The sequence below is a fragment of the Berghia stephanieae genome, chromosome 1 (genome assembly GCF_034508935.2).
Source record: "Berghia stephanieae isolate SIO BIC M18660-M18661 chromosome 1, UCSD_Bste_1.3, whole genome shotgun sequence".
Classification (NCBI taxonomy): domain Eukaryota; kingdom Metazoa; phylum Mollusca; class Gastropoda; order Nudibranchia; family Aeolidiidae; genus Berghia; species Berghia stephanieae.
Window position 1 is genome coordinate 104,767,088 of NC_088360.1, and position 12,500 is coordinate 104,779,587.

At 36.4% G+C, this 12,500-nt stretch overlaps 1 protein-coding gene across 1 annotated transcript in view; it reads left to right on the top strand.

The window, feature by feature from the left end:
• The first annotated feature begins 1,949 nt into the window (after positions 1-1,949).
• The window catches only part of LOC144962651 (succinyl-CoA:3-ketoacid coenzyme A transferase 1, mitochondrial-like), a 47,305-nt gene continuing 36,754 nt past the window's right edge, over positions 1,950-12,500 (top strand). The window contains exons 1-5 of the mRNA XM_078895761.1: positions 1,950-2,091; positions 3,095-3,203; positions 3,867-4,000; positions 5,193-5,285; positions 7,087-7,236. Coding sequence (XP_078751887.1) covers positions 2,017-2,091; positions 3,095-3,203; positions 3,867-4,000; positions 5,193-5,285; positions 7,087-7,236 — 561 coding nt within the window. The 5' untranslated portion in view covers positions 1,950-2,016. The remainder of the gene's footprint in view (positions 2,092-3,094; positions 3,204-3,866; positions 4,001-5,192; positions 5,286-7,086; positions 7,237-12,500) is intronic.

A 12,500-nucleotide genomic window follows, 5' to 3' on the forward strand; every position in this document is an offset into this window, starting at 1 on the left:
CCCCGGGATGAGAATAGAAAAGCGATCGAGCTCTCACCCCCGGGATGAGAATAGAGGCAGTTGCCCCTTCTCGCTATTCTCACCCCTGTAACCAACAGGTAGGGAGAGTAGCCTAGCCTAGCCGCCGTCCCTTCTCGCTATTCTCACCCCTGTTAACCAACAGGTAGGGAGGGTAGCCTATTCTCATCCCTGTGTAGGGTCAACTTAGCACCCCCCCCCCCTTCCTCACTACTCTCACCTGATCATCAAATCTCTCCTGGTACTGGACGTAAGGAGGGTGAACATGTATGTCGTGCATTTAAAATGTAGACTGGCTGGCTTGAGATATGGGAATCATTGTTGGAAATCTGTCTACGGAATTCTCTCTCTCTCTCTCTCTCTCTCTCTCTCTCTCTCTCTCTCTCTCTCTCTCTCTCTCTCTCTCTCTCTCTCTCTCTCTCTCTCTCTCTCTTTAAGCGAAATGGATTCGCCCAATTTCTAAGAATTGGACTTTTCCTTTTATGGGCATATTATTATTTTGTGTTGACTTAACTGTCTCAATTTCTCCCTACGTTAGGTATTTTAACTTGTTTATATTTTCTCGCTCTCTCCCTCCCCTACCCCAAACTCTTTTTCTCTACATCTTTTATATTGTTTGTATTTCCTTTCTCTCGTCCACTCAATATTTCATATCTCTCTCGCCCTCTCCCCATCCCCCCTCTCTTTATCCCTGTCTTTCTCTATTTTAATTTGCTGGTATTTTCTTCTTCTCTTTCTCCTCCGCTTTCTATTTCGTCTCTCCACCCCCCTTCTCTTTCTTTCTCTCCCCTGTCTCAATTTATATCTCTCTTTCTTACCACTCTGTCGTTAATTTTTCGAATATCAACAACCATATCTTTCAAATATTGATGCTATGCGTGTAGTTTAAAAAAAAACAACTCATAACATCTACCAGTCAGATATAATATATCACATGGGTGCAAGAATGCCGGCTACAGCCGGCCTGCCGGCCGATTGGATTACCGAAAAAAACGTCGCCGGCTTTTTGCGATTTGGATTTGATTGATTTTTTAATTATTTTTTTTTAAATTGTGCAACTTGTGACAAGAAACTTAACAAATTACTGCATTACAACCTTTGGATTAAACATACAACAATTGTGACTACTATTATGAAGACTAGATGAATATTGCAGGCTTTTTCAGATTATATGTCTGGTCATAAGTCGACTTGCAGGCTTTTTGAGGTCCAGTTGCTTGCACCCATGTTATCAAGTTATCAAGGCACGAAACCTTGTGTAATGTTAAATGTTGATTAACACAATTCGGTGAGACCTTATTATAAAAATGACAGCTAAAAACAATAACAAGAGCTGGGTGACGTCAATTTTGTTCCTTCTATACAAGAGATTTATCAAGATAACGCATATTTGACCATAGAAATAGACTTAGAATTGAAAAATCTACAAGATTGCCAAGTTTCATATGAGATAAAGTTTATTATTATTATTATTAATTATTATTATTATTATTATTATTATTATTATTATTATTATTATTATTATTATTATTATTATTATTATCATCATCGTCGTCATCATCATTATTATTATTATTATCATTATTATTAGTAGTAGTAGTACCCTGGCTGTTGGTTAGGTAATAGTAATACGGGATGAGAATAGCGAGAAGGGGTGGCGGCTAGGCTAGGCTACCTACCCTCCCTACCTGTTGGTTAACAGGGGTGAGAATAGCGAGAAGTGGCGAGGACCTCTATTCTCATCCCGAGGGTGAGAGCTCGATCGATTTTTTATTCTCATCCCGGGGGTGAGAATAGTCACTTCGTGTTAGGAAAGCTAAGACAAGATGTGAGGGAGTCCCTGCGATTCCATTGAGGGAGTCCCTGCGATTCCATTGGACAGATTAGACACACCTTTTGGACACACCTCCAACTTTGAAGATTTTATTTCCAGAGTTACGTACCTTGAAGCTTCTGTGTCTTGTGTCTTGTACTCAAACTGTGCTCTCAAACTAAATAATGGCAGCAAAATTCTCATCCCTTATTCAGAATGCTAGAAGAACTGCATATCTGAGATATTTCCAGGTGTCGAAGGTAATCTAGTGTTTTATGCATATCTAACACTCGCTGCCATCTCAATGTTTTGTGATCTCTCACTATTTCACCCCTACCTATACACTTTCACAACACTACACACACCACCTTCGCCTTCCGTTGAGGCCAAGGACTCCACACTACGAACTGTTCAGTCATAGAGTACGTAGGTGACTCTTTACCGACACGCTCTCTTGTTCAATTCAGTACACATAAGCCCTAATACAGAAATAGAAAGTCTGGAGTTTTAATTGACAATATGGTTTTACAATCAAAATAATTATGAGGCGATAAAAATCAGTATCGCCACGCCAAATATAAGTAATTTTCCCCTTAAATTTTAAATGTCACTCGCATCAACATATCCCCAGACTCCTTATTAGTATTATTAGTTAGTTTCTCTCTCACATATTTGCCTGTTTTCCTATTTGAAAAAAGATTCAATTCCCTGCTGCTATAATAAATGGATAATGTATAGTTAGTATAGAATGCCGAAGGGTAGCCATGAATTAATTGTATTCATCTCGTTGTGCGGGTATCTAGATGGATGTTTTGAATTTGACATTGACTGACACTGGTATCAAATTAGAAGAAAGTTTTAAAGACATGTTAATGCCTCTTAGCGACGCTTACTTGTTTGTAGGTCTGATAACCCAAATTTTCATGGTCTCATTGTTATTTTTTTATAGAAATACTCTCAAACCAATGCAAATTATTGCCCATTACAAAAATGTAAGATAAAAGCCCATAATTGGGCCTGGCTACCAGACCTGAAAATATGTTCACATAGTCTCTTAATGATTTAAATGTTGGTTCAGGTTTTAAGATAAACCAAATAGATAGACAATACAAAACGAATGAACAAAAAATATTGAAAGAAAAGCCAAAAAAAAAAGCAAAACAAACAGGACCAAAATAACAACAACAAAAACAAACAAACAAGAAGGAAAACACAAACAAACAAAAAATCAATTAAACAAAATTATGATTTATTTATTCAAAGGTATGCAGTGCAAATTTCTCCACATCAAGACAACATGATGCCAAATTTTATAATACAGCTAGTGAAGCCATTTATGATGTAGAGGATGGGGCCAAATTGCTTGTTGGAGGTAAGGTCATTTTGCCAATTTTATATATTAAGGTTCAAGGTACCATTAAATGATGAAGACGCCTAGGTGAATTATGGTTACCGACGGATGTTATGGGTGGTTAAGAAATTGTATTATTCTATAGGTAATAATTAACGAGGTTTTATGTAACTCTTGGCTTATCACCCATTCATTTATTGACAAATATTAAAGTGATGACGATGATGGTGATGTATTATTATTATTATTATTATTATTATTATTATTATTATTATTATTATTATTATTATTATTATTATTATTATTGGGAGGGTTAAGGCATTGCACTGTGAACTGGAAGGTTCTGAGTTTGAACCCCTGTTCAGGCACTTCCTTTTTTTACATTGAGCGATCAAGATTGTTAACCCCCAATTTGTTCACTTTGGATAACATGGGTGTTTGGAAATATTAATTCTCAATTCGTTCATATAGCTAAATCAACACTGACTATTACCAACAAAATGATAAATTATAAGATTTCAAGCTGCAATTTTTTCCATTAAAAAACAAAAAACAAAACAAAAAACAAACAAAACAAACTTCTGTTATCCTATAAATTATAAACTCTAACAGTAGTAAATTTCAATCTAAGGAAAACGAAATTTTTATATCTATGTTTATCTTCCATCGTGTTTGTCTCCCCAGGTTTTGGACTGTGTGGAATACCAGAGAATTTGATAAGTGCCTTATTGCAGAAAAATCCGTCTGGCTTGACAGTCGTCAGCAATAATGCTGGGGTTGACGATTTCGGTCTTGGACTTCTCCTGAAACAAAAACAGGTAGCCATGAAAAAAAAAAGTAAAAAACAAGTTGTCCAGTTATGAATATTTAATTTCCCTCCAACCGACGATGATAACTACATTAATGAGTTCTTATTTAATTTTATAGATTATTAAATTGGAACTTTTTTTGAAGCAATTTTAACACTTTTGGCAGAGGGGGAAGGGGGAGGGGTATGTCCATATAGCTCATTTGGTAGAGCACTCTCTTCACACCCAAAAGGATCAAAATAGATCCCAGATGAAGTGAAAATATTTTTTTTCTGACCTCCTTGTTCGCCCAACAGTCATTGGGTTGCTGGGTCTGGTTAGATCTGACAGAAAGTACTTTGTAATAGACTAGCATCCCACCCAAAGTGTAGCAAGCAATTTTTCGTTTCATGCTCTAGAAACTAGAATAAACTCCCAACTCCATAGGCCTGATGGTCTGAGAGGAGGTGCCAGTTGATTAATGCTGAATAGTTTCATGACCATTGCATTGGATGCATTAAATCTTATAGAGCATTCAACTTTGTCAATGCTTCAAAATACTGGGAGTGCTAGGGAAAAAATGTGACTTCTCAATTGGAGCGAATATTTTGGTATTCATTTTTTTAAAAAACCTAATCAAAACTTGAGCATTTAGGATTTTTTTAGTGCAAAAACCGCTAAATGTGCTCAAAGCTCTTTACAAGGGGTCCCTAACTAACTTCAACGCTTTACATATAGGGCAGGACATGGTGCCTGTTAATTAAACGTTATTACAATAATTTTCCGATAGAGACAATGCTGGTAATGGTTAGATACTTATTTTAGTATTTATATTATACAATATTCGCTAAATGTGCTCAAAGCTCTTTACAAGGAGTTCCTAACATCAACATTTAACATATAGGACAAGACATGGCGCCTGTTAATTAAATGATGTTACAATTTTTTTCCGATTGAGACGATGCTGTTAACGGTCAGATACTCATTTTACATCTGAGTACAGTGAGAGAATGCGAGTAAAGAGCCTTTTCCAAGGACCCAACTATGCACCACTCAGAGTAGAACTCGAACCCTGAAAGGACTTTGCGGTGTGGCTCTCTTAATGTTATAATTCTGGTTGTTTTATTTGTTTCATTGTTGTTCTTACATTAATTAAACAAAAGAGTAGAAAGATGGACATTCAACTTGTAATGATTTCCTCTCCATGACTTTATTTTACCAGATAAAGAGAATGATATCCTCATACGTTGGAGAAAATGCTGAATTCGAACGGCAATTTTTGAGTGGTGAACTGGAAGTGGAACTTACCCCACAGGTAATTGGCATTTTACATCTTGATACCAAGCTTCTCATTTTACACTAAAACTAAATGCTGCTGTCAGATATTTCGTTCATGAGGGGTCTTTCACTGATTTTATATATTATGTCGTTTTCATTCATTTCTAAAAAAGGTATTTCGATAAAGCAATAGGATTCAATAGTCTGATGTCACGTCCGCCCAGCAACAAGCAGCTTGGTCCTTAACAAAGAAAATTTGTACTTTTTATTCTTCATGCTGGCTAGAACTTTTTCACATGCCATGTGATCAGAATGTATGAAAGTCAAATCATGATCAGATTTATAATGTTTTTCTCCTCTGGATACACTTTTATGCTCGTCTGAGAAGTATTTCATAAGGGCATCCGTCATTGTTCCGATAGTTTAGAACCAGTTACTAAGTTACTATGCATCATTATGAGGGAAGTGACGTCACGACTGTTGAGCCCTATTGTCATAAGAATGAGACCATTTGAAGACTCTTTGGTTTTACTCTCAAAATTTAATCCTGGTCTTTAACATAAAGCTTTCAATTGTGGCACAGTCCATCCAGTACAAAGGGACCTCAAAATGGAGAAAATCTTACAAATTGTATAAAAATCCTTGAGAACAAAAGTTTATCTGTGGATTTTTCCACTTGAATCTACCTTGGTCAAAATTGAAAGGGACAGAATGTTCATGCTTACATCATTGTCTCTTGCTTCACCAGTTGTGAAAACAGTCTTGAATGTCAAGATGAAGGGGTGGACAGGGATGGACAACATTACCCTCGAATCAATCAGTGGTGCATTGTTTTGTCAAAAGTGATGACGTTTATGTGTGTCCAGTTGATCTTGGATGTTCAAACCCCTGTGGACTCAACACCAGACTGAATTATTACTAATGTACTAGACATACTGCTTCTCTCATCCTCCTTATTTCTGTAGTTTCTGATGTTTGTCATATTTTATTTTCTATCATATTAGTGGGGTATGGTCTTTGCTTCGTACCCAGAAGGTACGGAGTTCAACTACCTGCCTCGTGTGGCCTTGAGCTAGCTCACTTAGCACTGCGGCTAATGCCTGGATTATTCTAGTCTTCCGTGGGATTAGGCCCTAAAGACAAATTTCCCCCTGGGGATTCATAAAGTGAATTATATTTTTATTTATTTATTTTCCTGCATCATGAAGATTAGCATTTTGTCTTTTGGATCATTACATCAAGTAGCCTATTTCTTTTCTATCAGAGACTTGACATTTTAATTTCAAATTGATGATCTTTCATGTCCTACAGTGCAATCGAAATGGATCACTTTTCATTCTTAGAACTTCTGTGTCATGATTTTCACCGCCCTATTGGATTAATGTCACATACTTTGATATGTTTGCTTTATATTTCTGTGTGCCGGTATTGCAGAGATCATTGTTCCTTGGGAAGGACATTTCAAACTATGATCATATGGACTATACACAATATCAACACCTATTTTTACTCTATTTGTCTGTTTCTTTAGGAAACAAATTTTATCCATTATTTAGTCATCTACTCCATTTTCACACAAGTGCTTAGTTACTAAGCAAATAATGTTTCTATTTGTAAACATTTCATTTCGAGACTGTCCTAGCCGACAAGACATGCCAAATATATTTTTGCTGTCTGTCCTGATTTTAAGTGATGTGTTAATGTTTATATTGTTTTTATTATTTGCTGAAGACGGTTCTTGAGTCTGAAACGTTGTTTGTCTAGTTTTTTTCGAAGCTGTTAAATCAATTTTTGTTCACTACTTTTTAAATATTTTTTCCTAATTTTCTTTTCCGCAGGGCACATTAGCAGAGAGAATACGAGCTGGTGGAGCAGGTATACCAGCTTTTTTTACACCGACAGGATATGGAACGCTGATCCACAAAGGTGGCTCTCCCATCAAATACAATACAGATGGAAGCATTGCCATTGCAAGCAAGGAAAGAGAGGTAAGCGTGTGACCTTAAAGAGCTTGGTGCTTTCCTCCTTCATACCCGATTTTCTTTTATTTATTAATTTATTAATTTTTCACTGTTTATTTATTTATTTATTTTTATCCGCTCAAGGAGTCCCGATAGCTCAGTTGGTAGAGCACTCGCTTGACATGCAAAGGGACTGAGATCGATCCCAGGTGCAGTCGAGATTTTTTTCTGACCCCCCTGTCCATCCAGCAGTGATTGGGTAGCTGGGTCTGTTAGATTTGGCAGAAGTACTTTGTGATAGAATAATGTCCCATCCATAGGGTAGCAAGCAATTGCTATTGTCTATTTCATGCTATAGAAATCAGGATAAACTCCGGCAATGGGCCTGGTGGCTCTGAAGGACTACTAGTTTGTTTTTTTGTTTTTTTCATCCACTCATCATTGAATTAAACCTGGTCAGAGACTCTACTTTATCTTGAGACAATTGCTTACCTCCCTCCTTTTTTGTGATTACCTAATTAATGCAAAACCGTTCTCTTAGGAGATTGAAAAAGTAATGGACAAAAATCAATATTACAACTTCGAAAAAGGACAAAATACCGTCAATTATTGTTTTTTTGTTATTGGCTTGAAGAAGGATTGTGATCATGTTTTTTTGTGTTTTGTTTTGTTTGTTTTTTTTTTTTTCGAAGCTGTTATATTCATGTTTGTTCCTTACTTTTTACAGTCCACTATTTAGTATCACTTAGCTGGGTGGAGTTCTGGACCTCCCAGAGTGTGCAGGAAGGCATATACTGTGTCTTTTATCCCCCTATATATGTTTTCTAACTTGCTTTCTGTCTTTGTCTTGGAATGAGATTACTTGGTTTTGTCCTGGCCCTGGCCCTGGCCATTTACCCTGGCTGGGAGGGAAACAGTCAGATGTGTTAGTGTTAGAGTTTTGGGAGATGATATTTTTTTCATTATAAATCATCTCTTTGTTATGCAGTATTATATTTCCTTTTACATATGTATGATTTGGAAACAATTGAATGTGTTCCTCATGGCGGGGAACCTCAAAATGGTATACAGAGTTAAACAGATAATATTAGCAGCCTCATTCACACCATCCAGAAAATTCGCTCAGTTTCAAAAAGTCTTAACTCTTTCAGCACCATTCAGCGGCCAGAGCAGAATCTGTTCTACTGGCCAATGACTACACAGTGTGGCCGATCTTAAAAGGCAAAAATAATAATGTAATCCAATCCTACTTTCTACAAAAAAGTTCTATAAATTGACCCAATGGTATTTCTTTCATCAGAACATTCAATTGGCCCTAGGGGGTATTTTAATTGAGATTTTGTGGCGAATTTGAATGTTGCTTTGTCTTAGCTTATCATTCTCATGCTGCCTCAATCAGGTGTCAGACATTTTTTGACGGAAATGCGAATATAACCCTGTTGTATTTGTATGTTTGGCACAGTATGGGTGAGTTTATGGTTTGTTAAGTGATATTGTAAAGCACTTTGAGGCTTGGGCATTTAGCGCTATAGAAGAATACTTTATTATTATTATTATTATTATTATTATTATTATTATTATTATTATTATTATTATTATTATTATTATTATTATCATTATTATTATTATTATCATTATTATTATTTTACCGACTATTGGGACCCACAAATCTAACTCATAGCATCCCCCCCCCCCCCCTCTCTCTCTCTCTCTCTCTCTCTCCCTCCAATGCCTTTTCTCCAAACCATTGAAATATTCGTAAATATTTGCGAAATGCACATAGTAAAATTATTTATAGGTCTGATAACTGAACACAGTGCATGGGCTTGATTTGGTGTTGTTGTAATGGACATTTTACGTCGGTTTGAAAAGTATTTCCATTATAACAACAAGCCCAAAACAGTTTGAGTTACCAGATCTGCTAATAAGTATACGTGGGTAAATTGGTATGCCAATTGATTTTCAATCATTTTCCACACACACACACACACACACACACACACCACACACACAATATATATATATTATATATATATATATATATATATATATATATATTTATATATATATATATATATATATTTATATATATATATATATATATATATATATATATATATATATATATATATATATATATGTATATTGGCATGAAACAGTTACTGTAGAAGTAAACAATAATTCTAAATTTATATCTATTCACCGTTCCTTTAACATTAAAGTCGAGCACTTTCATTTCGTGGTTATCATTTTAAACTAAAAAAAAATTTTTTAAAAAATAAAAAAATTAGCTTTTATATAGAGCAATATCCACTAAACGTGCTCAAAGCGCTTTACAAGGGGTCCCTGGCCAACAGCAACACATAACATGTAGGACGAGACATGACGCCTGTCAGGCGATATTACAAATTTTTGGGACAGAGACAACGCTGTTAACGGCCAGGTACTCATTTTACACCTGAGTACGGTGAGAGAATGTGAGTAAAGAGCCTTCTCCAAGGACTCAACTCTGTGCCGAGTGAGGCTCGAACCCAGGACCTTCCGATCCGAAAGCTAGTGTCATATACCACTAGACCACATAGCCGCACAAATCTCTCCCTCTCTCTCTCTCTCTCTCTCTCTCTCTCTCTCTCTCTCTCTCTCTCTCTCTCTCTCTCTCTCTCTCTCTCTCTCTCTCTCTCTCTCTTAATAATAATAATAATAATAATAATAATAATAATAATAATAATAATAATAATAATAATAATAATAATAATAACAATAATAAAATCTTGATCTCATCAAATCCTTAACAGTGCTTAATCATAAAAGTTGATTTATAAGATCTTTGTTATCGTTACCTTTGCTATCAGTGGTGCTTGTAGTTGTGGGTTAAATCATTGTTTCCTCTCGTTCACCCCGCTTTCCCCATCCTGCATCAATGGCCATGTCTAGTGTAGACATAGATTGGTGCAGTTATGAATAAAAAACGAAAGTGTGTTATAGCTAGGGGAATTAGGGTAAAATTGTGCAAATTAGTGATGAAAGCACCAAATTTGGTAGAAAGTAACTTGAGACCACTATTAATTGATGTTGATATAGAACCACATTGAGAAATTCCTCTAACAGTGTAAAATAGGGAGATGAAAATCCGCCTATATGAGCTATATTAAAACAAAGGGGCGTAATCCATGAAATATTTGTTGACAATTTGGCGCTTTAAAATTATATTATTTTTAGCCCGTGTAAGCGGTTGATTATTTTGGTTTAAATAATTATATTGTTAAAAATGTAACTTTGTGTGATATAGGAACCGTATTGGCCAGTAGTATAGCTTTATTATGAGGACTGGAAGGGGGTGGTGGGAGAGGAGGAGATGGTGCTGGTGTTAGTTTTACTTGTGTTGTGTTGGTCGTCATCGTGGTGAAGATGATGGTGGAGGTGATGTTGGTGATAATGATGATGAGGTGATTGTTGTGATAATAGTAGTGATGCTGATGAGGTGGTGGTGGTGCTGATCTTGGTAGTGATGATGATGATGATGATGATGATGATGATGACGAAGACGACGATGAAGATGATGATCAGGATGATGTTGATGGTGTCGTGATGATGGTGGTGGTGGTAGTAGTAGTGATGATGATGTTGATGATGATGATGATGATGATGATGTTGATGATGAGGTGATTATGGAGATAGTAGTATTGATAATGTGGATGGGGATGATGATGAGGTGGTGGTGATCGTGATAGCGATGATGATGATCATCATGATGAATATGGTAATGATGAGGTGGTGGTGGTGATAGTGGTAGTGATTATGGTGATATTGGTAACTATCAATTTCGAAAATGAAAATTTTTCTTGGTGACGTATATTAACATTTTTAGATTATTAGGATCCAACAAAAATCATATTTATTAGACAAATGACTGTGGAACACATTTTTCTAGCGAGTCTGAGAGAATTCAACGGCAGCCTTTTCTAGTTTATCCTGATCTCTTTGAATTATTTTAACGGTGCAAGATAAAGCCAATATCTCGTTGTCAGCTTTTTCAATGGCAGTGTGTTCAAGAAAACCATATGTTGTCTTATTGAAGGCTAAAAATGTTTCCTTTCCTGAGGTTAGCTGTCGAGGCCTGGTAGGACCAGCTGGAGTCTGTCCCTGAACCTGATTGGGTGAACATACGACTGGGTGCAACCTCTTTCACAGCATTCTTTGCTATACATCTTAAGTAATTCTGACAATTTATACGAATAAACAACTCTAAACAGATGTTATATTATTAGACTTCAGTAAATCATTTGATAGAGTCAATTACCATACTCTGGCTATTAAACTGCGGAGGTATGGAATCATGAGTAACACACACGACTGGGTAATGGATTTTCTCACTACTCGTAAACAACTGAAAGAGCAATGTCAGAGTCAGCTCCAGTGCCCCTAGGTACCGTACTGGGTCCCCTCTGGTTCCTTATCTACATCAATGATTTGCCTGAAAGATTGTCGCTAGGAACTCAACTGAGACTATTTGCGGATGACAGCCTTTTGTACAGAGCAATAAGGCATAAGAAAGACTCAGAAATTCTTCATCGGGACTTTGATTCCAGAAAATTACCAACAAAAGGAAGATAATCCACAATACACCACAACTCACTATAAGAAGTCACCAAAGCAAAATATCTCGGAGTATCGATAAACATTCGCCTGAACTGGAAAGACCACATTTCAAACATATGCAGGAAGGCAAACTCCACCCTGGGATTCTTGAGAAGAAACCTCTTCGGCTACAAAGTAACCATAAAAGACCAACACTTGAGTAAAGCGGTAAGGTATGGGATCCCGATCACACCTCCGAAATCAGGTACATAGAATCAATCCAAAAAAAACTATAAAATTCGTTAAACAAAATCCTCAAACGAATCAAAGCCATATATGACACCCTATTTGGAACCATTGAAGGAAAGGAAAGAGAAGAATAAACTAAATGTATTTTACAAAGGTCAGAAAAACCAGGTCAGGTGTCAGTACACAGCCTGCAACAGAACAATAGGAAACCCGGCAAATTTATGTTGCCACAATCTAGAGTGGACTACCATCTTCACTCGTTTCTGCCCTCAACTATAAGACTTAGGAACAATTTGGATAACTCCCAGAAAAACAATTGGGAATGCTGCTGCTGAGCCTTCCACGAGGAAGTTTCAGCTTGAAGAGGAAGTGGAAGAAGAAGAAGAAGAAGAAAAAACAATTTCAGCAATAGCAAAACTAGAACTTTGTTTGTTTTGGTAATATTCAGCATTTTTTGATGTTCA